Source organism: Myxocyprinus asiaticus, chromosome 15 (assembly GCF_019703515.2).
Source record: "Myxocyprinus asiaticus isolate MX2 ecotype Aquarium Trade chromosome 15, UBuf_Myxa_2, whole genome shotgun sequence".
In the NCBI taxonomy this organism is placed as follows: Eukaryota; Metazoa; Chordata; class Actinopteri; order Cypriniformes; family Catostomidae; genus Myxocyprinus; species Myxocyprinus asiaticus.
The window spans coordinates 31,737,134-31,764,644 of record NC_059358.1 but is presented as its reverse complement, the minus strand read 5'-3'; the positions used below and the strand labels follow the sequence as shown (position 1 = coordinate 31,764,644).

Here is a 27,511-nt window from a genome sequence, read left to right as displayed (position 1 = left end):
CAAGTGCAATGCACTGCACTTATAAAAGTAGCTCACTCAAATTAATTTTAAATTGCAGAGTCATTATGCTTTTTTTTTCTTTTTTTTATAAATAAAAGGAAGTTGGCCATTAGAATGTAAAATTTCTTTATTTAACTGGTTCAAAGTAGGCTACATTTGGTAAATGATTTAAACGTTTAAGATGTTTCTTGTTTTCTGAAATTGAAGTTGTTTTAAAATAAAAACAATAATGCCCTTAACATGATTGATTTCATTAGAAGTGCTCCGGATGTGGTTCTATAAGGGGAGCCTTTTGTTTTTGTAATCACACACACAAAATGTAGATTTCTATCCAGATATACAGTTGAAGTCAGAAGTTTACATACACCTTAGCCAAATACATTTAAACTCAGTTTTTCACAAGTCCTGACATTTAATCACAGAAAACATAGTCAGGATAATAGTAGAGAGAATGATTTATTTCAGCTTTTATATCTTTCATCATATTCCCAGTGGGTCAGAAGTTTACATACACTTTGTTAGCATTTAGTTGCATTGCCTTTAAATTGCTTAACTTGGGGTCAAACGTTTTGGGTAGCCTTCCACAAGCTTCTCACAATAAACTGCTGGAATTTTGGCCCATTCCTCCAGACAGAACTGGTGTACCTTAGTCAGGTTTGTAGGCCTCCTTGCTCGCACACACTTTTTCAGTTCTGCCTACAAATTTTCTATTGGATTGAGGTCAGGGCTTTTGATGGCCACTCCAATACCTCGATGATGTTGTCCTTGAGCCATTTTGCCACAACTTTGGAGGGATGCTTGGGGTCACTGTCCATTTGGAAGACCCATTTGCGACCAAGCTTTAACTTCCTGGCTGATGTCTTGAGATGTTGCTTCAATATATCCACATAATTTTCCTTCCCCATGACATCATCTATTTGGTGAAGTGCACCGTCCCTCCTGCAGCAAAGCACCCCCACAACATGATGCTGCCACCTCCATGCTTCACTGTTGGGAAGGTGTTCTTCGGCTTGCAAGCCTCACCCTTTTTCCTCCAAACACAATGATGGTCATTATGGCCAAACACTTAATTTTTTTTTCATCAGACCAGAGGACATTTCTCCAAAAAGTAAGATCTTTGTCCCCATGTGCACTTGCAAACTGTAGTCTGGTTTTTTTTATGCTGGGTTTGGAGCAGTGTCTTCTTCCTTGCTGAGCAGCCTTTCAGGTTATGTCGATATAGGACTTGTTTTACTGTGGATATAGATACTTGTCTACCTGTTTCCTCCAGCATCTTCCCAAGGTCCTTTGCTGTTGTTCTGGGATTGATTTGCACTTTTCGCAGCAAACTACGCTCATCTCTAGGAGACAGTATGCATCTCCTTCCTGAGCGGTACGATGGCCGCATGGTCCCATGGTGTTTATACTTGCGTACTCTTGTTTGTACAGGTGAACGTGGTACCTTCATTCGTTTGGAAATTGCTCCCAAGGATGATCTAGACTTGTGGAGGTACATAAATTTTTTTTTTCCTGAGGTCTTGGCTGATTTCTTTTTGATTTTCCCATGATGTCAAGCAAAGAGGCACTGACTTTGAAGGTAGGCCTTAAAATACATCCACAGGTACACCTCCAATTGACTCCAATTAGCCTACCAGAAGGTAATTGGCTAACTGCCTAAATGTTTGACAACATTTTCTGGAATTTTCCAAGCTGCTTAAAGGCACAGTTAACTTCGTGTATGTGAAGTTCTGACCCACTGGAATTGTGATATAGTCAATTAAAAGTGAAACAATCTGTCTGTAAACAATTGTTGGAAAAATTACTAGCGTCATGCACAAAGTAGATGTCCTAAATGACTTGCCAAAACTATAGTTTGCTAATATAAAATCTGTGGAGTGGTTCAAAAGTGAGTTAATGACTTCAACCTAAGTGTATCTAAACTTCTGACTTCAACTGTAGTTTTATCAGCAAATATATCAATTACCAGCCTCCAATAGCATAAATCCACTATTTGTCTGATTGTCCAAAACTACATATTTTCGAAATTGACTCATAAACGACTAATTGGTCTGATATCAGGTTCACCTGACCATGATCAGAAGCATTTCTTAGGGGGGCGTTTGTGGAAGACACTGTGACGAGGAGGAGGGCGTGGCAGGGTGTGCATACTCGTGGCCCGGCCACGCCCTCCTCCTCGTCACATACATTTTCTTGCTTTCAAAACCAGATAGACAGAGCTAAACGCAATCTGTACGTTTCAAGGGTCAAAAGATGCATTTAAAAAAACAGCATGAGATGCAACAAGATGGCCAAAGGCATCTGTCTGAACATGTCTGGCTGTAGTGCTGGACTGGTGTTGCTTTAAAAAGAGTGAATTTAAACTTTTCAAGAGGTTTTTATTGTGGTAAATATATATCTAGTCAGACTCACTAATAAACCAGCGAGTTGTTGGATCATAGGGGTGTCAAAAAAAAAAACAAAACTTATGTTGAGTTTTTAAAAAGCACACAAGAATGTGGATTCTTACTTTGCGGTATCAGCTCCATTAGTGATCAGTGTGTTGATGAGAAGCTCGTGTCCGTATCGAGCTGCGATGTGCAAAGGAGTGTTCCCATTCTTGTCTTCACAGTCTATCTCAGCACCTACACACACACAAATGTATGACATTGTCAGATACCATGGGTTTGCATATCAGCAACAGAATATTACAAAACTGAAGACTCACCATTTTGAATAATCGCCTGAGATCTTGAGAACCTCCCATGAATTGCAGTCATGTGCAGAGGTGTCTTACCGTCCTTACTCTGCATATAGAGAAACAACGAAAACAACAAATCAAACATGTTTCAAAATCAGACTGTGATGAAAAGTAGTTGAAATGGCACCTTACATACACACAACCTGATATGTAACACAATATGGAAAAGTAGCACAAGGCACATTCCATGAAAATGGTGTACTTTGGAGTCTCTACTATTTTAAAGCATTAAAAGGCACACATCCTATGTTTTTTTTCTTGTAAGATTTATGATTGACAAACTATTATCTAACATGAAAGTAACCTAGCATGAAAAGTAGCTAGTTCTGAAGACAGCAAAAATAGCTGCAGGCATTGCTCCAAAAAGGGGCGGGAGCTCCAAACCGCCATTAAAGAAATAAGGAGCCCCTTACCTAACCTCAACCGTGAGTGGAAGTGACATCCCCTTTTTGGAGTTGGCGCAACCCCCTTTTGGAGTAACCATGCCCTCTTTTGGAGATTCAGCCCCTATTTGGAGGTCTCCAGCCAGCAGCTATACCTACTTGAATGTCTGTACCATAATCTATTTAGGTTTATCGGTTTAGAATAGTATTTTTTTATTGATTTTATTTGGAATCTATTTAGGTTCCTTAATCTTTAGTTTAATCTCCTGAGCTAGTATACATAGTAAACAAAAGCCCCACCTTGATATTGACGTCAGCGCCGTTGCCCACGAGCAGCTCTAGGCAGAGAGCCCCGTGACGTGAGGCGGCAGTGAAGTGCAGGGGGGCGAAACCCTTCTCGTTGACCTGGTTTACATTCGCTCCACACTCGATCAGCTCGTTGACCACCACATCCTGACCATTGTAGCACGCCACATGCAGTGGAGTGTTCCCATATGCGTTTGGTTCATTCATCTGTAAACGGACCCACAGTTCAAATGAGTCCAGGTATATGGGTCATTCCTGTTATGCTGTATATTTTCATGTCCCCCATCATATATGACTTGATATCTGGGGTAAAATATTGAACTCACAATGCTTGCAGAAATCAAATTAGTTTACTAATACACAGTTAAGTGAACACTGGGGTTTTCAAAAGGGGTTTAATGATTTAAAATAATTTTACTACTTTGGCTTGAGTGGACATTGTCAATTCTGCCATAACCCGGGTGCCATGCACTAACTTCTAATATGAAAAAGTGGCAAATTACTAAGAAATATTCTTAGGTTGTCTGGTTGGATGGTCTCACTCATAAACATTTCATCCTGTTAAATCAAATGTAAGTAATTGGTATATCAACATTTCAACAGTTGGTTGAAAAAAATATAAACATTAACTTTAGGTTGACCCCTACATGTTAGCTAATTTCCAAGCCTTCCCTGGGCAATGGTTAACTTTATGTCTATATTTCCATCCAATTAGGCATAATGTTCATTTTCTTGCCATTGAGAATAATCAAATCATGTTTTTCTTAACTAAGTTTAAGTGCCTGAGCTTGACCAGAGCATATTTCTTTAAGTTTGGTATACCCTTTTATATATTTTCTTGAATTACAACATATGCATATAAATGTACAGAAGTTACAGAAATCAAAATACACTGCATTACAGGAAAGACCCATTCAGGATGTACACCGCACAGACTTTTCGGTATAGTTTAATTACAATTCTGTGCCTAAAAAAATGCAGGACTGCCTGAGACTGAACACTGGTGTGCACGAATTTAAGGAATGTAATGCAATCTAATTAGCCATACACATTCATTCATATGAGCAGCAGTCCTGTCTTTTAGTGTTTTTTTAAGTGGGCCTCTGTATGAAAAGGTTAGCATGACGGCTGAATCACACTTGGATCAAACCACCTTTAAAAGTACACAAAAGCCTGTAAGAAAGCAAAACTTGCAAGTGCTCCACTGCACTTTATTCCTATTAGGGCTGGGCATTGATACAGACTTCCCGATTCAATTCCAATTCACAAGCTCTTGATTCAATATCGATTCTTATGGGTATATTTCAATTATAATCAGGGACTAAAAACGGTTCAAAGAACAAAAACCGAAAACGAACAAACTTTTTAGCAGAACGTAACAAAAAACAAAGTGATTTTCAAGTATTCTGCAGTGAAAACATTATTTAAAAATGCTGGTAACTGGTTACAAACGGTTAATCACAGTATATTTTTGGAACTACACCACTTCATGTTGCCCAAACAAATGAAACATATCCTTTGATCCTGAGGGAAACTGTTGACACATTTCTTTGCTTAATTGCCTGTTGTGGATTAGGCATTCTGTGACTGTAGACCGTTTTAACAACTATGTATAATTACTATTTATACTGTTCATGCACACCTAATCCAGGTACAAGGAAAACATTATTAGAGGTAAAAATTACATTTCTCAGATGTTTCCAAGTCTTCACTGAATTATTGTAAGATATGATGCATTTATACAGATTTGATGTTGCCAGGTTTTGACTCAAAAGTAGATCTGTAATTAAAATTATACTTAACTGTTAATTAACTGTATGCTTGTTATGAATTCTATACAGATAAATCTACCACACAGGGGGAAAAAAATTATATTGCTAATTTTCGCTTATTTTGGTGTGGCAAGTGTCTTATTTTGGGTTTGTTTTTCCAGACCAGGTCACTTATTTCTCTTGCGAGATCTGGCAACACTGCAGCTGGTATTTCACCCACCCCTTAGCACAGAGTACTGTCATTTTAAAAAGAATGTTATTAACCGTTCTTTTATTTTGTTCTAACCGGTAACCTTTTGGAAAGGAGGCTGCGGAACTTCTGAACCGGAACGAAAAAACACAGTTTTTGCTCAGAACGAACTGAAATGAAAAACATTTAGTTTTTAGTCCCTGATTATAATGTCCGTTTTGCTTACATATGAAAGACATTCTCTCCCAGCTAATGCTGTTAATTATGCAGGGGACCTACTAACTAGGTTAATTACAAAAATATCAGTTTTACTAATTATATTTTATTAGTTTTTCATCATCTTGGTCAGATTTTAGGTTTCTAAAAAATGAACAAATCCATGTATTCAAATCAATAAAAATTACATATTGCATATATTATTTTTTGTTACATGTTTATTGCATAATTTATACTATTTACAGGTTTGTATATTGAGTTGTTGAACACATGCTAAAAACCAAAACCGGTACTGTCTCTTTAAGAAAACCGGCCTTTCTGTAAAGCGCATCCTTAAATGAGCGCATGTTAACAAGAGAGACACGAATGGGTTTATCTCATCTGTGCTATGCGTGATTAAAATTCATTGTTTCTTTTTTGTTGTTTTTGATCAATTACTGACTGTAAAGAACAGAAAGAGACATTATTCAATGACAAATGGGTTGCATGGATCTCGTCTTTGGACACATTACTCAAAACAACTTTTACTCTCAACACGCAGTGAAAGGATTTTGCTGCTGAATAACCCGTCACAATACTACACAATCACTGGCGAGTGAAATCTAAACACTTACCAGAAAGATGACAAATATATACATTTTAGTTGCATAGCCTGAAATTTGGTTACAAAAACGAGTGATTTCCTCTCATTGTAGTAGAGGGTTGCACATAGAGTAAAAGATTGATCATGGGATTTAAGAATCGATATCAAGATCGTTCAAGTGATGATCGCGATGCACAGGAAAATCAAGATTTTTACCCACCCCTCATTCCTATCAAAATGAACAGCACATTTTTCAAATTGTTTTGGACACCATTTGTTTATTTGACAAAATGAAATATGAAAGAAAAAAAGAAAAAACTATCTATTCGTATGAAAAAGCAACTAACCAAAGTATCTTTACAAAATATGAATGTAGGCATCCATTTTAAGACCATATCCTTTTTGTGCAATGTTAACACTCACATCCACTCCCAGGTCCAGCAGATACTTGACTACACTGATCATCCCGCTGGACGCTGCAGCGTGGAGGGGCATGTAAGCTTTCTTGTCCTTACACGTCACCTCAGCACCATGAGACACCAGCAGTTTCACCACCTCCATATGACCTAAAACACAGAACAAATGAAGAGGTGAGGGTCCCACAAATGGGTTGCGACAGAGGTTGGAAAACAAACATTGCTTTGTCTCACCCATGTATGCTGCCCAGTGGATTGCCCTTCTGTCCTTCTTATCAAATGCATTTATATTGGCTCCCCTGGAGAGCAGTAACCGCACCATCTGACAAAAGGAAAACATGATCATTTATTAAACAAAATGATATCATGTTAAAAAGAAATTCCACGTATAAAGATCAAACCTTCAACTCTCAATTGTACCCTGAGGGTTTAAAACCCACACATTTGCGAATGATTGTTTACTGACCTCCAGGTGGCCACTGAAGGCAGCATGGTGCAGGGCAGTGCGTCCAGCCCGATCTGATACATTAACGTTGCTCAGCAGTGGCACCAACGCCTCAGCGCAGCGGACTGCCTTGTTAGCGGCAGCCACATGGAGAGGGGTTTGCCAGTTCTTATCTCGAGCGTTCACATCAGCAGAGTGCTTTAGCAAAACCTGCACCGCCTCCTATGAGAAAAAGGATCAAATGAAAAGCTTGATTTATAATCTGATGCATTACATTTCACTTTTAATCCCTTAGATAAATTTGTGGTTGTGCGGTTGGTAACCCAAATACTTCTACAACATATCAAATTACCCAATGCTCTAAAAGGAAGCAGAGTTTAAATCGGCAAGATCAGAGTGTGTAAGTGCAGAAGAACATCTATAGGTTGTCATTTGGCTCTGTGAGTGTAGTACCTCACTGCAGGATGCCACTGCGCGGTGCAGAGGAGTCAGCCATTTGTTGTCTTTGGCATTCACCCTCGCCCCTACAGCGCAAGCAAAACATCAACAGATTCACTATGAACAACAGTATAACAATACATCAAAGACACATCTGAAGACATCTGGAAGGGAGATTCATTGTAAATTGTGAACTGATTGTGATGAATATCCAGATGCACTAACCTGATAAAACTAAGAGCTCTATAATCTCAGCATCTCCTAGGTAGGCAGCTGCATGCAGCGGTGTCCTTTTCTCATTGTCCTGAAAGAAACAGGTTTGATACAACAAAAAGAGTTTGAACAGCAATTAACAGGTGGTTCTATTCAAACTCTACCCATGGCAGACTTTCCAAGAAGTGTAATTCCGTTAAAATCTTACTTGGACATTCACATCCTCTTTCTTGAAAATGAGAGAGCGTACTTCATCTGGATCAACATTGAAAATAGCTTTTAGCAGGGCAGGCTGAAAAACATAAACAGAGAAACATCAAGTCACAAAACTGACAATAAAAAAAGTCTGAACTATGACGTTTTAGCTGTGTCCTGAGGCGTGAACTGCAATAACTGAGGGTAAGCATGGTTGCATCTCATCCCCAAAAGACTTCTGCCAGCAAACCAAAGCAACAACACCTTTGAGATGAGTGTTGTCATGAGACTGCATGTGTTCATGGGCCAGAGTGCATCTAAAAACCAGCATGCAGCCTTTCCACCTCATCTTTTTCAGCTGCAGTGCAAATTGACAATGAAAAACCAATAATAGAGATAGGGTCAAATTATTGATTTGATTATTTTAAAATAGTCTACAGAGAATCCCAACTAGAAGTGCAGGGGAAATGTTATTTTTTTTTTTGTTGAGTATTTTAACTCAAAATACATCAATATTCTAAAGCCAAGAATCAATATTTGTTACGTTCTTAAAGTTAATATACTTGGAAAAATAAATTTGAACATCATTTAGCAAGAGCAAGTGTGTGAGAAGACAAAGTGCACTGCAGCATTACTTAAACACTATATTTCTATTCGACCAAAATGCAAACTCACAACAAGCTAAGAATATGTCTAAAACTTGTTACATTTGTAAGGATTTCCATACAGATCCTTCATATATCTAGACTGCAAGCGTTGTCATGTAATCCTGGTTTCACATATCCTCCGTGAGCCGGACGCGAGCAGTGCGTTTTCGTTTCGCCAACCATACAGCATTAACAGATTACACCCTTCACATAGCAAGTGTGAGTTGCGAGGTGCCGTGTCCTAGAAGTATCCCGGACGTGCCAGCGAGCGGATAGATTCGGTGTTGAGCCTATTTTTGCAGTGCAGCTCACTCTGGATTCAGCAGCTCTGGGTGCAGAAAATCAAAAATAATCAAGAGATTACAGAAAACAACCAAAAGCAAATGAAAAATATTTAAGCCGAGCCTACAATCAGGGTTTTCACAAATCACAAATTTCCAGGACATTAAATGCACCCAACAAGTGTAATATTTAAGATAAAACACACGTATCCATTTAAATAAAGCTTTTATTTTGGCGTTTCTGTATGTTTTTGATGGTAGTTTTTCACCTCCAGATAAGCAGTTTTCTCCATGGCCCAGTGTGATTATTATTCCCTGTAAAGCTGTGATTTAATTAAATAAATATACAGTCCGTATGTGCTGCACACTTCAGAGTGCTCTCCGTCTCTGTCATTTTATAGACTTTAATGTATTCGGCAGCAATGACGCGAGTCATGTGAAAGCCCCTCAACGTGTATAAACATCAGTCACTTTTACACATTAATAGCTCTTCTGCCCATTTCTCTCCGTGATGAACAATGTAGACTCACATGCCGATGATAATGTAAATTAACAACATGCCCCTCGGTACATGTACCAGGTCACTGTTTATGAATGATAAGTTTCACGAGCGCCGCTTCTGACTGCGCACGCTGCTGTAGCCAAGCACGTGATTGGCTGTAGCTGTAACCAATTAGCCCTTTTCACAAGAAACAGAAACTACGTCACCACAGGGTAAAGCTGCTTCCGCTACGGTTTGCGGCTATTGCTTTAGTTAACACTGGCCTCTAATTATCCTTCTTACCTCTTCGGCATGGTCACAAAATAATATACACAGCTGGAATAATAATTCAACTGTTTCCCTCCTCTCATCACTGTATCATGGGAAATGTTATTTAATAAAAGCTATATATAATCCCAGCACAGATGCAAAAATATAAATAAAATTCTATATGTCTAACTGAACCTCGAATGAAACTCCCAAAAATATTAAATATTAAAAAGAAATTATTTTTTTATTCAAATTTAGTAATGAAACCAAGTCATCTTGACCCGTTTAAAATGTATTTACCTATTTTCATAAATTATATACAATATACAGGTACATTAACCCCACCATCCCAGTAAAGTATCAACAGACAGCAGTAAGGAACTGTGCAATAAATAAATGTATTTAATACTAATTATAACAACAACATGTACATAACGTGGCATAAGCACTACATCGAATATTACAGCGCAGGTTTACAGACTTAAAGATGATGATGAGCAGACATAGAAGCTATTACAGTTGAACAGAGTAAGAATATTAGCTAAAGTTTTCAAAAAATATTAAAAATGAAAGAAAAAAAAAAGCTTCTCACGAAGAAATAGTCATGAAATGGATGTTTCTTCCTGAACATTTCAGTTATGGTTCCATTATTTATACGGATGACAAAATGACAAAAAAAAAAAATCTTATTTTGACATGTGAGCTGTGTGCTATTAAAAAGGCAGTTGTACCTGTATATCTGAATTGGTTTGGCTTCAAAATGTGACAGAGTTTAATGAATATTATCCCGAATGTCAACACAAACATTAATTTTATTGCACTAAGTTTTATGATGGTGTCAGAAGCATGTGAATGAGATGAAATATCAGAGAGATGACAGAAGTGTCCCTGTTTATGAAAGTGTCTATGGTGCAAGTGATCAGACGCACTGCTTCTCATTCTGGAGCTGTACAGGGAGGGGAGCAGGTTGCTGATGATTTTCTCCACATACAACATGCTAATTTCACTTGCGATAATGCAGAGCCGACCCAAACAGACACGGAGAATGAAATGACAGTAAATTCACAAGTTATTTATAACCGGTGTAGTCTAGCGCAAGTAGCAGCTCGAATTTCTCACTGAATATGATGGATTCAGTCACGTTATGCCTTCCTCAAAGTTGTCAGAATGTTCTTTTGCCATAATCAAGCTCCTAATTAAGAACTCTGAAGAGTAGACAACAAAGCAAAAAGTCAGATCAAACATTTACACACATTATAACATTACAAACATTTATTTAATTTGTGTGAAGCTTATCTTGCTCATGTTTCAATGGCCGTTGTTGATACCGGAAGTAAGTTTAGCCTGCGAGGGGCACCCCCGGAAACAAGGAACACGGAGGTGTGAAAAAGGACTATCAAGTGATCTGCCTCGGTTGGACCAAAAATCATCCATGTGATTGTCTAATCAGCCAATCGTGTGGCAGCAGTGCATAAAATCATTCAGATACGGGTCAGGATCTTCAGTTAATGTTCACATCAACCATCAGAATGGGGAAAAAACATGATCTCAGTGATTTCAACTGTGGCATGATTGTTGGTGCCAGATGGGCTGGTTTGAGTATTTCTGTAACTGCTGATCTTTTGGGATTTTCACACACAACAGTCTCTAGAATTTACTCAGAATGGTGCCAAAAACAAAAAACATCCAGTGAGCGACAGTTCTGTGGATGGAAATGCCTTGTTGATGAGAGAGGTCAACAGAGATTGGCCAGACTGGTTTGAACTGACAAAGTCTACGGTAACTCAGATAACCGCTCTGTACAATTGTGGTGAGAAGAATAACATCTCAGAATGCTCTTCTTCGTATTGGTGCTATTTTGGTGGCACGAGAGGGACCTACACAATATTACGCAGGTGGTTTTAATGTTGTGGCTGATCAGTGTGTGTGTGTGTGTTATATATATATATATATATATATATATACAGGTGCATCTCAATAAATTAGAATGTCGTGAAAAAGTTCATTTATTTCAGTAATTCAACTCAAATTGTGAAACTTGTGTATTAAATAAATTCAATGCACAGAGACTGAAGTAGTTTATGTCTTTGGTTCTTTTAATTGTGATGATTTTGGCTCACATTTAACAAAAACCCACCAATTCACTATCTCAAAAAATTAGAATACATCATAAGACCAATAAAAAAAAACATTTTTAGTAAATTGTTGGCCTTCTGGAAAGTATGTTCATTTACTGTATATGTACTCAATACTTGGTAGGGGCTCCTTTTGCTTTAATTACTGCCTCAATTCGGCGTGGCATGGAGGTGATCAGTTTGTGGCACTGCTGAGGTGGTATGGAAGCCCAGGTTTCTTTGACAGTGGTCTTCAGCTCATCTGCATTTTTTGGTCTCTTGTTTCTCATTTTCCTCTTGACAATACCCCATAGATTCTCTATGGGGTTCAGGTCTGGTGAGTTTGCTGGCCAGTCAAGCACACCAACACCATGGTCATTTAACCAACTTTTGGTGCTTTTGGCAGTGTGGGCAGGTGCCAAATCCTGCTGGAAAATGAAATCAGCATCTTTAAAAAGATGGTCAGCAGAAGGAAGCATGAAGTGCTCCAAAATTTCTTGGTAAACAGGTGCAGTGACTTTGGTTTTCAAAAAACACAATGGACCAACACCAGCAGATGACACTGCACCCCAAATCATCACAGACTGTGGAAACTTAACACTGGACTTCAAGCAACTTGGGCTATGAGCTTCTCCACCCTTCCTCCAGACTCTAGGACCTTGGTTTCTAAATGAAATACAAAACTTGCTCTCATCTGAAAAGAGGACTTTGGAACACTGGGCAATAGTTCAGTTCTTCTTCTCCTTAGCCCAGGTAAGACGCCTCTGACGTTGTCTGTGGTTCAGGAGTGGCTTAACAAGAGGAATACGACAACTGTAGCCAAATTCCTTGACACGTCTGTGTGTGGTGGCTCTTGATGCCTTGACCCCAGCCTCAGTCCATTCCTTGTGAAGTTCACCCAAATTCTTGAATCGATTTTGCTTGACAATCCTCATAAGGCTGCGGTTCTCTCGGTTGGTTGTGCATCTTTTTCTTCCACACTTTTTCCTTCCACTCAACTTTCTGTTAACATGCTTGGATACAGCACTCTGTGAACAGCCAACTTCTTTGGCAATGAATGTTTGTGGCTTACCCTCCTTGTGAAGGGTGTCAATGATTGTCTTCTGGACAACTGTCAGATCAGCAGTCTTCCCCATGATTGTGTAGCCTAGTGAACCAAACTGAAAGACCATTTTGAAGGCTCAGGAAACCTTTGCAGGTGTTTTGAGCTGATTAGCTGATTGGCATGTCACCATATTCTAATTTTTTGAGATAGTGAATTGGTGGGTTTTTGTTAAATGTGAGCCAAAATCATCACAATTAAAAGAACCAAAGACTTAAACTACTTAAGTCTGTGTGCATTGAATTTATTTAATACACAAGTTTCACAATTTGAGTTGAATTACTGAAATAAATGAACTTTTCCACGACATTCTAATTTATTGAGATGCACCTGTATATATATATATATATATATATATATATATATATATATATATATATATATATATATATATCACACACACACACACACACACACACACACACACACACACACACACACACACTTACAATCACCAACCCCCGTGCACCCCCCGATGATTTACGTCATCGGACTGGCATGGCCACAACAATGGACGAGACCCAACTGATTGTGGAGGTTGAGAAGTGCTGTACAACCCTCAGCATATCTTATACAAGGGTTTTTTTAGCAAAGGAAAAGGTGTGGGATACAATATAGCTTCAGCAGATTTGTGCAGATGGTAAAATAATGTTTTAATTTATGTAATATCTGCTATGCTTTCATGTCATACAATATAGTCTTCCTAACATGGTTTTGTCAGGTGTGGGAAAAAAAAAATAAATAAAAAAAAAAAAAGAGTGCAGTCATTTGAATGTTTTCACATATTTAATAATTAATTAAATATTGGGCTGGATGCTCTTGACGCAGAACAAAAACTGTTTTCCTGTCTAAATGCAGACGATTAAGGACCCAACATGGTGTGGGTTAGGGCCGGGTCTATCTGTAAATTATTTATCATTGTGGTGTAAATGCTGTCCTCCAACGCTTACAAACGATTTCATGAAGACCAAATTTGTTATATTTATCAATCACCCCCTCTCCAAAAAATGACATTATGGCCTTATTAAATAAAATGTTTGGTGTAGGCACCCAGAGATAACTATTTTCAAAGCCACAGCTGTGTCTAGCAGAAGAGACGTGGCCAATGTGAAAGCCCAACCCTACCGCGCAGCACACGTCCTGCTCACGCCACGCACATGGAGGATATGTGAAACCGGCGTTAAAATAAACAAGTTAAAAAATAATCATGTTGAAGAAAGAATCGTCATTGGCTAGTACAATTTTGTTTTTACTCGCCAGACTTTTGACGACATGTAAGCATAATGTAACTAAAAAAAAATATATTGAGCAAACAGAGAGGGGGCCTCTTCATATATATTCACGCAATATAGTATATTGTAATAGATTTTGCTTTATGATTTTAATCACATTTTAGCTTTTTAAAAATGTAAATATTTCACATTCTATCAATTTATATGATGTCATGAAATCACATTTTTAATAATGATACAAGCTATTGTCACTGCTTGAAATTTCGTACACATTTTTAACAAAATTCACAAGGTAGGAACCTAATAATCAAAATTAGGGGTCACGATTGTGAAATTTGGCTGACAATTAATTGTCAAACAAATAATTGTGATTGATTGATGATTAATTGCCTGTTTTAGGGCTATGATGATTAATTGTCTGTTTTAGGGGTTTCATAAATATGACAATTACCATAGAAACTCACTATGTGTGCTTCATGCACACAACAAAGTCATTTATACAAATTTAGCTTGGGTCATATAATAAAATAAGGGTATATGATTTCCTTTTCAGGCTTCAAAAATGTATGAATGACAGTTAAAAAGTATAAAATTTAAAATAATTAAATATTTTAATTATCAAAATGTCTAAACTAAAATATCTCTCTCTTATTTGTCCGATTTACTTTTGATAAATTGGACTTTCAATGTTTTGTTTTCTTTTGCTTCTTTTGTAACCCAGCCAACCTGTATAGCTATTATATTATATTATATTATGCAATAGTAAAATATTTCTGCCTTAAATTCTTCACTTTCACACATTATTTTAAAGCTCTCTGATTAACTCACAAGCCCTTATTTCTCGTGAAGGAAGACTTTGAGATTCTGTTTGTTGCATTTTATCATCTCCACAGAAATAGAGCAGGGCATCTCTCTGTCTCACTGTGTTATTAACACTGTGTGAATAAACCCACAATGACCACAGACATTTGCCATTACATGGCCGTTAAGTGAAACTGGAGTGCTTTGTGTTCACAAAATTAATACATTTATACCTCATTTATATTTCCGTGAGAGTCTGGCGCAAGCCTCTGTAGACGGCGTGCACATCAGAGTGCTTGAGAAGTGGTTCATCTTCACACGCTCTCAAGAGAGCTGCTCGTGACGTCCGCGGTGCGGTTCCCTGAGATGCTCAGAATTCAACTGAATGAGACACAAGTGCTTTTTCCTGCATGACGAGGCTGAATCCAGCTTCTTAATTAACTGCTTTTTATTCAGTAAAAGGGCCTCGTGCTTACACTACACAATTCTATCACTGGCAAGTGAAATGTTAATATTTACTTGCCAGTGGCTAATAACAGACGTTTTTTTGGTCGCACAGTGTGAAATATACTCGTATATGTGAGTGTTTTACTCGCAATGTAGACAGCTGCTATTACTTCCCATACTGACGTGCCTACACTATACAATGGAAAAAGTTCAGCACTTGTTGCATAGCACCGAAGTCATTGAAGATAAATGAGAAATGAGTAAATAATCACAATAATTTACAATTGAGAACTGTAATACACTAAACATTAAGAATCACAATATCGGCATTAGAGGTTGAACGATAGTGAATTTTCCAACATGCAACAATCGGCACTGATTAATCAGTAAAACTGATATACTGTGCATTCATAAAGTATTCAGACCCCTTTTTTTTTTTAACATTGTTATGTTGCAAACTTATACTAAAATGCTTTAAAAAAAAATCCATATCAATCTACACTCTACAACAGATTTTTGATTACTTTGCAAATTTATTAAAAAGAAAAAAACTGAAATATCACATTGACATAAGTATTCAGACCCTTTGCTATGACACTTCAAATTTAGCTCAGGTGCATCCCATTTCTCTGGATAATCTTTGAGATGTTTCTACGAATTTACCTGTGGCAAATTCAATTGATTGGACATGATTTGGAAAGGCACTCACCTGTCTATATAAGGTGTCACAGCTGAAAATGCATATCAGAGAAAAAACCAAGCCATTAGGTCAAAGGAACTGCCTGCAGAGCTCAGAGACAGTATTGTGTCGAGGCACAGATCTGGGGAAGGCTACACATTTTTTTGGGCAGCATTGAAGGTTCCCAAAAGCACAATGGCCTCCATAATTCTTAAATGGAATAAGTTTGGAACAACCAGGACTCTTCCTAGAGCTGGCCGCCCAGCCAAACTGAGCAATCGTGCGAGAAGGGCCTTGGTAAGAGAGGTGATCAAGAATCCGATGGTCACTCTGGTTGAGCTCCAGAGATCATGTGTGGAGATGGGATAAACTTGCAGAAGGACAACCATTACTGCAACACTTCACCGATCTGGGCTTTATGGCAGAGTGGCCAGACAGAAGCCTCTCCTCAGTGCAAGACACATGAAAGCCCACTTGGAATTTGCAAAAAAGCACCTAAAGGACTCTCAGACTGTGTGAAACAAGATTCTCTTGTCTGATGAAATGAAGACTGAACTATTTGGCCTCAATTCCAAGCATCATGTCTTGAGGAAACCAGGCACCACTCATCACCTGCGCAATACCATCCCAATGGTGAAGCATGGTGGTGGTAGCATCATGCTGTGGGGGTGTTTTTCAGCGGCTGAGACTGGGGGACTGGTCAGGGTTGAAGGAAAGCTGAACACAACAAAATAGAGATATCCTTAATCAAAATCTGGTCCAGAGCACTCAGGACCTCAGACTGGGCCGAAGGTTCACCTTACAACAGGACAATGACCCTAAGAACACAGCAAAGACAACACAAGGGTGGTTTAGGGACAACTCTGTGAATGTTCTCGAATGACCCAGTCAGAGCCCAGACTTGAACCCAATCGAACATCTCTGGAGAGACCTAAAAATGGCTGTCCACCGATGGTCCCCATCCAACCTGACAGAGCTTGAGAGGATCTTCAGAGAATAATGGCAGAAAATCCCCAAATCCCGGTGTGCTAAGCTTGTCGCATCATACCCAAAAGACTTGAGGCTGTAATCGCTGCCAAAGGTGCCTCAACTAAGTACTGAGTTAAGGGTCTGAATACTTATGTCAATGTGATTTAATTTATTTTATTTTTTATATAAATTTGCAAAGTTATCAAAAATCTGTTTTTTGCTTTGTCATTATGGGGTATGGAGTGTAGATTTATGTGAAAAAATAAATAAAACAATTTAAAGCTTTTTATCATAAGGCTGCAACATAACAAAATGTGAAAAAAATGAAGGGGTCTGAATACTTTATGAATGCACTGTATCCATCCACCTCTAATCTGTATTATATCATATAGCCAGGTCCTTGCTGATTTCCACCCCTAATTCACACCGGTGAACAAGTTCAAAATGACTAGGGTTGGGAATTGTAAGGAGTTCAACAATTCTGGTTCTGATTCCTCTTAATGATTCTGAATCTTTAATGGTTCCATTAACAATTCTTAGTTTTCAGGATAAAGATTTGAAAATAAGGCTGCCCTCAGCAGACTGCAGCTAAATTGTAAAATCATTTCAGGTTTCAACAGATCAGAACCGGCTCATTAAGTCCAATGTATACTTTGTTTGCATGCAGAAGCTAAGCACCTGCATACAGGACGCATGATGCAAATTTTATCATCAGCGGAGTGCTCAAGCACAAGCACGGAATTATATTATATTATTATATTCTAAATTATTATACTATATTTACTCAATTTCATTCAAAAATCTTTAAAAACATTAACATTGTGTTTTAAGTGGTAGACAGCGGTTTCTTCTGGTTTCTGTTTAGTCATCCAATTTTAGTAATTTATTTGCAAATAAAGAAGATGTTCATATATTATGAAGGAGGAAATAACAACAGTGCACACAGTCGTCTAACAACCACAAATGGCCTGTGGGCATTAGCAATCGCATTTTGTCACAAAAACCCGAATCAAACTAATTGTACTTACAGTGCACAGTTAATATGACATTTACTTATGGTGCACGTGAAGCGCTTTTACTTTGATATCATTAGTCAATACAGTTAAATGTTACAGGGAACTGTTGAGGAGATGCTGATAGAATACAGGTGCATCTCAATAAATTAGAATGTCGTGGAAAAGTTCATTTATTTCAGTAATTCAACTCAAATTGTGAAACTCAAGTATTAAATAAATTCAATGCACACAGACTGAAGAAGTTTAAGTCTTTGGTTCTTTTAATTGTGATGATTTTGGCTCACATTTAACAAAAACCCACCAATTCACTATCTCAAAAAATTTGAATATGGTGACATGCCAATCAGCTAATCAACTCAAAACACCTGCAAAGATTTCAAAATGGTCTCTCAGTTTGGTTCACTAGGCTACACAGTCATGGGGAAGACTGCTGATCTGACAGTTGTCCAGAAGACAATCATTGACACCCTTCACAAGGAGGGTAAGCCACAAACATTCATTGCCAAAGAAGCTGGCTGTTCACAGAGTGCTGTATCCAAGCATGTTAACAGAAAGTTGAGTGGAAGGAAAAAGTGTGGAAGAAAAAGATGCACAACCAACCGAGAGAACCGCAGCCTTCTGAGGATTGTCAAGCAAAATCGATTCAAGAATTTGGGTGAACTTCACAAGGAATGGACTGAGGCTGGGGTCAAGGCATCAAGAGCCACCACACATAGACGTGTCAAGGAATTTGGCTACTGTTGTCGTATTCCTCTTGTTAAGCCACTCCTGAACCACAGACAACGTCAGAGGCGTCTTACCTGGGCTAAGGAGAAGAAGAACTGGACTGTTGCCCAGTGGTCCAAAGTCCTCTTTTCAGATGAGAGCAAGTTTTGTATTTCATTTGGAAACCAAGGTCCTAGAGTCTGGAGGAAGGGTGGAGAAGCTCATAGCCCAAGTTGCTTGAAGTCCAGTGTTAAGTTTCCACAGTCTGTGATGATTTGGGGTGCAATGTCATCTGCTGGTGTTGGTCCATTGTGTTTTTCGAAAACCAAAGTCACTGCACCCGTTTACCAAGAAATTTTGGAGCACTTCATGCTTCCTTCTGCTGACCAGCTTTTTAAAGATGCTGATTTCATTTTCCAGCAGAATTTGGCACCTGCCCACACTGCCAAAAGCACCAAAAGTTGGTTAAATGACCATGGTGTTGGTGTGCTTGACTGGCCAGTAAACTCACCAGACCTGAACCCCATAGAGAATCTATTGGGTATTGTCAAGAGGAAAATGAGAAACAAGAGACCAAAAAATGCAGATGAGCTGAAGGCCACTGTCAAAGAAACCTGGGCTTCCATACCACCTCGGCAGTGCCACAAACTGATCACCTCCATGCCACGCCAAACTGAGGCAGTAATTAAAGCAAAAGGAGCCCCTACCAAGTATTGAGTACATATACAGTAAATTAACATACTTTCCAGAAGGCCAACAATTCACTAAAAATGTTTTTTTTATTGGTCTTATGATGTATTCTAATTTTTTGAGATAGTGAATTGGTGGGTTTTTGTTAAATGTGAGCCAAAATCATCACAATTAAAAGAACCAAAGACTTAAACTACTTCAGTCTGTGTGCATTGAATTTATTTAATACACGAGTTTCACAATTTGAGTTGAATTACTGAAATAAATGAACTTTTCCACGACATTGTAATTTATTGAGATGCACCTGTATGTGCTTCAAAAGGAAGATATATTTGCTCAAGTTTTGTGAGGTTCAGGAATTACATCTGTTTAAACGAGGCATCTACATATTTGCAGACAGTAAATTATATTAGTGTTTAGCGATGCTCCGATCGATCGGTAATTTAGCCGATCGCATAAATGATCCATCATGTCGCAAAAGACGAGTGGCTCCTTTAAGACTTCAGCACCACTGTCATGGCATCACGGAGTGTGGGGAATACTGGCATAGTGTTGTTAGACAACAAGCTTGATTCAGCAGTTAAGAAAGATGCGGTGGGAGAGGTATGGCGAATATGAAAAATTTGTGTACTGTACTGTTAATGTGGTGTTTCACACGCGACAAGTCAATGGGAAAACAGCGCGAGCTGTGAAACAGTCCTTATCATTCATGGCCGCAGCTCCTCAGACCCCTCCGGGCATAAGCATCTCAGTAATAACGCAAGTTACAAGATGTGGTGTAATTCAAACATCTTTATGAAATATCTCCTGATTAAACAGCATTAACAATAGTAGCACCTGTAGAGTCCAGAAACAAGCGCTCTTTCTCCGCTTTCCTTTCATCTTTTCCATCAAGAGAGAGAGCACGTGTTCCCCTCATTAAAGTTCAAGCAGCAACAAGTAAAAAATTAACTATTAATACAATCATCCAACCAAATGAAAAGGCAGGTAAGGAAATTATAAAGATAATAATTGTTTATACAATATTAATATAGCATAATATATTGTATTAAATATAATGCAAAAATAAAATAAGGAATAATAATAATTATTATTATTATTATTATATGAAATAGGTAATGACAATGAATCAATAACCAAAAATGTCACATTAAGTTTAATTGCACCAGGTTATCAGTGTCTTCAATTTGACACCAAGCTTAAATTTTATAGGGATATCTATCCTAATATAGACAACATTGAGTTAGCCAATACTTGTTTTAAAGTCTTATTTAAAAAAGCTTTTTAAACTTTTTTTTTTTTTTGTCAGCAAAAACTAAGCAAAGTGAAATTACTGGAAAGAGTAAAATTCAATTAATAATGACTGTGCAGAAAGCTTACATATACCCAGTTGTGACAGGGATCCTGATAAAAGGATCAACTGGTATCAGGATCAGTCGATCAGGTGACAAGAAGATCAGTGATCGTCTCGGCTGTAAAAATCCTGACTGGAGCATCCCAATTAGTTTTGATATTTGCCTTTTTATCAGTAGACAAGACAGTTAAAATTTACAGGGAAGTGTTGAGAGAGAGAGAGAGAATGAAACGTGCAAGCACTTTAAATATTATGGGCTCATATGTGTCTGTCGCTCTCTTGCTCTGTGTCTGAGACATGTCGATCCATGTCTCAGACGGCACCCTCACAGCTTGAGAAACTTTATCAGCTGATGCAATAACTAAAAAAATTGCACATGAGGAACACTTAATATTTTTATTCAAGTATTTTAGTACAGTGTCCCATCTGTTTTAGAGGAACTGAAGAATCTATATATCTATATATATATATATATATATATATATATATATATATATATATATATATATATATAAACTGTTGTGAATAAGAACCGGTTCTCTGTTCACAACCCTAAAAATAACGGCTTCAGAAATGTTCATTATAAGAGAGATGGGCCCAAAATGATGGTCTCCACTAATGTGGAGAAAGCAGATCTGCGCAGTTTGCTCAATCTGCTTCAAACCGACTTGACTACTGATGCTGGACACCACGGTATCATGGACACTGATGGCTAATTTTTGAACAGCTGATGAATGAGCCAAGTGAGCAGAAAAATTGAGACTTGTTTCTTCAAAATATTTATGCATTATTTATCCACTCCAGCAAGGCCAAATTAAGACCTCTGGACTGCCTTTATCATCATCCACAAAAACAGACGTCACAAACAATGTGCAAAAATTCAACAACCACTTCAATATTGGGGGCCTGGGTAGCTCAGTGGTAAAATAAGCTGGCTACCACCCCTGGAGTTCTCTAGTTCGAAACCCAGGGCGTGCTGAGTGACTCCAGCCAGGACTCCTAAGCAACCAAACTGGCCCGGTTGCTAGGGAGGGTAGAGTCACATGGGGTAACCTCCTCGTGGTCGCTATAATGTGGTTCGTTCTCAGTGGGGCGTGAGGTGAGTTGAGCGCAGATGCCGCGGTGGATGGCGTGAAGCCTTCCACGCTATGTCTCCGTGGCAACGCGCTCAACAAGCCACGTGATACGATGCGCGGGTGGATGGTCTCAGACGCGGAGGCAACTGGGATTCATCCTCCGCCACCCGGATTGAGGCAAATCACTACGCGACCACGAGGACTTAAAAGCGCACTGGGAATTTGGCATTCCAAATTGGGTGAAAAAGGGGAAAAAATCAAAAAAAAAAAACAACACTTCAATACAGGCTTTCTAAGGCTATATCATTAGGAAGGCCGCATGTTAGGTAGGACGCGTCCTTTGGAGGCTGCGGCATACCGAGTCCTCCTTTAAACAAGTCTCGTTTAAACGAGACGGCCTTCGTAGGACAAACGGAAATGGAACGTAACATGGTTGCTATGACAGCACGCCACTCTTTAACAAGCGCGAGCACTTTGAGTGAGAAGGGAACAAAATCCCTTTAGAAGGGAATGTATGAGGTAAAATTTAGGGGAGTTATAATGATGTAAAGACAAAAGAAAATAGATTTTACAGTTGTACTTTTAGTCTAATACTTTATTTTAATTATATATTAATATAATTATACATATCATATACTCTGCACCCATCTACTGAGGTACTTCAAGGGAATTAACATTACTTGCGTTTGAACATCATATTTACGGGCAAACTGGCGTCATTTTTTTTTTTTAGACATTTCCGTTGAAGCAAAGAATTGTGGGTTGCGAGTGCCCACGAAGGATACACCTCATGCATCTTCAGAATTCCAGTGAAAGAAGGTCGCATTCGAAGGCTGCATTCGAAGTGTCCTACTCGCTTTTATGAAACGAGACAGCCTCGATGACGTATGCGGCCGACAAATGCGACCTCCGGAGGACGCATCCTTCCAAACGAGAGACAGCCTATGACTCATGGGAAGTATGTTGTGCACTATGACAAAGTAGCAGGAAGTGTTCAATCATACATTTTTCACACAACGTTGTGAAATGGTTTCTTGCTGTTCAATGGGCCACAGAAAATTCTGATAACAGCTTTGTGCTAATTTGCTTATACAAAGGGTTTATACAGTACACTGCCCCTTAAGAACAGCAGCTTTGGCAAGGCATTCAAAATTGCCTAACATTACCATGTAAATGAGCAATGTACAGGTTTTAAACTTTAAGGGTTTAGTAAATCAGAGGTAAAGAAAATTGTATGGATGCTATGGTCTCTGTTGCATTCACATTCAGTCTAGTATTCACTACTACAAATATCAACACAATATGTAGAACACATCTACCCAAATGGCATCTTCATTGTCTCATCTAAATCCAGTTAGTCTCAGTTAATTTTGTCAGACTCAGCAAAGACCTAAAACAAGCTCACACTGAGACGAGAACATAACAAGCAAGAATTTGTGCTTGAAGACAGCTTGGTTATGGTTGTAAGATAAGACAAGGCTCTGTTTGTCACATGTGGCCTGGCACTCTGTTGCATGCACATGAGACTTTTAACGTGCATTCATGTGCTGTGATCGTGTCCTGTCTCCTTTGACAAACACCTCTATATAATGCCATCACCATGGAGATAGGCAACTCTGTATATTCTCCTCATCCTCCCTCACCAGAGACACACATTTACTGAGTGATGTAAACACACGTGTGCCCATGCACAAACAATACTGAACTCATGTTCTGTTCCTGTAGCTCAACTTACAGAACATGGTGCTAGCAATGCCAAGGTCATGGGTTTGCTATCCAGGGAACAGAGATACATAGTTATATTTACATTGGATACAAGTCTTCCAAATGCATAAATGCAATGTAAATGGCAGCCTTATAAAAGATATAAATTCATATATACACTAAATGGTCCAAGGCCTAAGGCCTGCACTGCAACCTCATATCTTTACAATTGTATTGTAATAGAAGCTGAATTTATAATAAAGTATCAAGGAGGAAAAGTCACTGCACTTCTCACCTCTTCATGAAATTATGACCCACCACAGCATCTTCATAGTGACACTCAAAACCTGTCAACATATAGGTACGCTGGGGAGGAAGTAATGTGGCATTTGCAATATTTGACGAAATTAATTTAAAAGCCTCTAAAGTTTTGGTTATTACAAAGATCAAATGTCCCAAATATTCGACAACTCTCTCCCACTTGTAAAGTCACTCTATATTAAAATCTACACAATGCCTTTTGATACCTCTCATACAAGTTTACATAACATAGTGTGTAAAATCAACTTCTAAGCCCAAATTAAAACCAAAATAAGTTGTTATATTGTAAATTTTCCAACTGCAATGCATGCCTGTGGATGCGTACAGAATTGATAGGTGACCATACACCTGTCGTGCACTCAATAAAGTTATTTTTAGGTAACACAAACTGACATTAAATGTATCGTTTCAGATGAACAGCAAACTTAGTACCACACCCATCAGTAAAACGATATAACTGATATCTTTGCATAATCATACCCAACAAAAGCACAAAGTGTTAACCATATAACCTTAAGAGACCAACTGTTGCCTGAATCTTAAAATAACACATTACGCAGAAGTAATGCGATTTTTGATTTACATGTTGCGAAACATTATTGAAGAAAATGTGTATTTACCACTTCATCACTCATGATTCGTTATACTGATATCGTGGCTTGCGCACATCTAGCTCAGAGGCTACATGCCATCTACCTGCTGCATGAGATAACAAATAACAAAAAGAGACGTTTCTAGCGTTTATTTGCTTGTAATAAAATGTTATATAAGATATTAACTTCCCAATGCTTAAGTTAAATTATTTTGACAGTCTAATCATCTTTGATGTTGCTGGTTTGTTCAGTAGCTTGTTAGCATCCATTAGCCTATCTCAGCTAGCTGTGCCAGACATCACTCACCTGGTCTCTAATTTTGAGAACCACCATGTTTTGATGCTCTCTTTAGCTCTCATGCAGAACTAAAATGAGTTTTTTCGCCACCACCACCACCAATTGAATGCTGATGTTCTGTTGTCGGTAAATCCACCGTTTTCTGTAGGCCTGGCGTTTCCTATTTGCCACTGATGAGCAGGAGAGAAAACTCCATAACATTACCGCCACTGCCACTCCACAAAGAAGGGAGACGTCGATTGGCTAGACTGTGGTTTGAGCGACCTTAACAAGAACGATGATTGGTTACAAGCGTGAGGGAGGGGAGGGGCTGCCTGGTCAAACTCTGTGGATGGGAAATGACAGACAGTTGATACAATCTTTCTATTTCAGAGACGTTAAGACAGAAGTGGGTTTCTCCATTGCAACTGTTCTTCTAACTATTTTGAACGTCCTTGAGGCAAATACTTAAGCTTCTATTGAATAACAATTACGTTTGTGAACAATGTCCACATTTGTAAGGGAATGTATCATTTTGGCAAGTTTCAAAATTAGTTTAAAAAAATGTATAAATCTTTTAAGATAAAAGTGCATTATTGTAATAGTCTGCAAGCTAGCTGGAATCTTTTCCATAGCAATATGTATCTTAAATTATAGCCTAACACATCTTTAAATATTTTTTCCTAGTCTGTTTCTGTAAAAAAAAAAAAAAAAAAAGAAAGAAAAAAGAAAAGAAAAGAAAAGATCATGAACATGCTGGAATATTGTGTTATAATAAGCCTATCAGTATCATTAATAATTTCATCATTGGCCAACAAAATGTCATTGTTACTAGACAGATTTGAAACTAGAGTGTAAACCTAAAGTGTTCATTCAAATCGTTATTGCGGTAAGAATAGAAATTCTATAATAGGCTATATGTAAACACTATGTGTAAAATATTTTGCAACTCTAAACCTTTAAAGTAAATTCTGAGCAAAAGTGGATATCCTTTTTACTGTTTTGCATTGTTGGATCTTCTCTTTGTATAACAGGAAATGCACTGAAATGTTGCCAAGTTCAGACAGTGTGCAGAAAACAATGAAACCGGTTCCTAGCATTGTGCTCTTCAAGGGAAGAGCTCATTTAATGACTAAAGTAAAAGAAAGCTGTCTGACTCATTAGACTTCCAGTGGTGACTGTGAGTGCTCTTTACAAACCCTTTATCTCTTTTACAAATTATAAAGTTTAAGGAGTATGGTTGACACAGGCAAAATAACTTATTATATTTAATTTTCACAGACACACACGCACGCATGCGCACAAGATGAGTGTGGGCCACTATAGTGAGAGCTTTAACAAACACAGCACAGTCTATTTTAATGTTGTGCACCAGATGACGCTAAAGCTGTATTTATGACTTTACAAATACATTTCAGTGGCTGTTCTCCTGTTTCTAATGCACTGCATTCAGAGCAATAATCTTGATTTAATATTTCATGGACATATGCAGAACTTACACAACATATGCCAAAAGCATCTTAACAACAGAACATGTATCAGTTTAAATAAGATGGAAATCATTCAAATGTAACAAAGCTCAAAGAAACAGAACAATTTCATTCTGGCTGCTTGCTTTCTGTAAAATAGTAATCACACTATTCTACACTGTAAACCCTAATATTGTAATTATTAGAAAAGTCAAGTTGTCTTAATTAATCATTACATGAAATGTCATGTTTTGGGAACATAACTTAAATAACTGATAGTTCCTTGAACTTTTTCTTAAAAATCCATTTAAAGGTGCACTCAGTAAATTTTTGAAGTGTGTCGAAGTGACTTACATTGGCTTACAGTGACACCTAGTGGCCTGGAAGCTGCATCATTGAAACACAGTAGTTTTCAGTCACCAATGCCATTGTAGAAATTCACTATCCACAGTAAAACAGGATTAATTTAATACATGAATGAAAGTGTCCTGTAACAGGGCAGTAACTGAGATTAAAGGTGCACTCAGTAGTTTTTCCCCATTAAAAAAGTTTTACTCCTACAGAAATGAATTGTAATTTTGAAACATATGTATAAAATCATGACCACTCACATGAGATGAGAACTTTAGTCATATCAGTAACCTTATAAAAGCTGTTTTATTCTACATGAGGCAGGGGCGCCCTCATGGGGGCTGCCATTTTAGAATCACATGACCAGCCGAACTCTACTTGCTTAATCTCAGTCACCATTTTATTATTATACACTTTCACTCTTGGATCAAATTAATCATGCTGATTGCGAATAGTGAATTTCTACAGTAACATCTGTAACTGAAAACTATTGCTTTTAAATTATGCTGCATCCACACAACTAGGTGTCACTGTAAGTCCAAGATGACATGAGCAAAAAGTTTCTGAGTGCACCTTTAAGCAAGTAGTATTCAACTGGTCATGATGCTACCATGGCTGCCCCCATGAGGGCGCCCCCGCCCCATGTAGAATAAAACAGCTTTTATAAGGTTACTGATATGACTGAACTCTTCATCTCACATGAGTGGTCATGATTTCATTCATATGTTTCAAATGTACAATTAATTTCTTTAGAAGTAAACATTTTACATTTCTGAATTTTCTGAAGATTCTGAAACCTGTTTACACTCTTTGAAAGAGATCCCATATTAATTTATGCTTTTACACTTGTAACAATAACTGTGGTATTTTAGAAACTATGGTAACCACGGTACATTCTCAAGGATTACTTGTGCAAATTCCCAATTACCGACAGATAACGTTCCAACAGTTTACCAATACTTCAGTGGAGCCCAAACCAAAGTAGTGCACTACATTCATGAATGGTTCTGAAGGAGGTGTTGACGCCGAGGGAGGGGCT

At 38.1% G+C, this 27,511-nt stretch overlaps 1 protein-coding gene across 2 annotated transcripts in view; it reads right to left on the bottom strand.

Moving 5' to 3' along the window:
• Window positions 1–24,885, bottom strand: part of LOC127453049 (serine/threonine-protein phosphatase 6 regulatory ankyrin repeat subunit A) — a 42,167-nt gene extending 17,282 nt beyond the window's left edge. Inside the window, exons 1-11 of one of the 2 annotated variants that reach the window (XM_051719051.1) lie at window positions 24,683–24,885; window positions 24,404–24,482; window positions 7,908–7,991; window positions 7,712–7,790; window positions 7,502–7,572; window positions 7,070–7,270; window positions 6,838–6,925; window positions 6,611–6,753; window positions 3,421–3,633; window positions 2,705–2,783; window positions 2,507–2,621 (exon numbers count right to left, since the gene is read on the bottom strand). In XM_051719051.1, the coding sequence (XP_051575011.1) occupies window positions 2,507–2,621; window positions 2,705–2,783; window positions 3,421–3,633; window positions 6,611–6,753; window positions 6,838–6,925; window positions 7,070–7,270; window positions 7,502–7,572; window positions 7,712–7,790; window positions 7,908–7,991; window positions 24,404–24,418 (1,088 nt within the window). In that variant the 5' untranslated portion in view covers window positions 24,419–24,482; window positions 24,683–24,885. The remainder of the gene's footprint in view (window positions 1–2,506; window positions 2,622–2,704; window positions 2,784–3,420; window positions 3,634–6,610; window positions 6,754–6,837; window positions 6,926–7,069; window positions 7,271–7,501; window positions 7,573–7,711; window positions 7,791–7,907; window positions 7,992–24,403; window positions 24,483–24,682) is intronic. The other variant, XM_051719050.1, reaches the window with a different exon arrangement.
• Window positions 24,886–27,511: the final 2,626 nt, after the last annotated feature.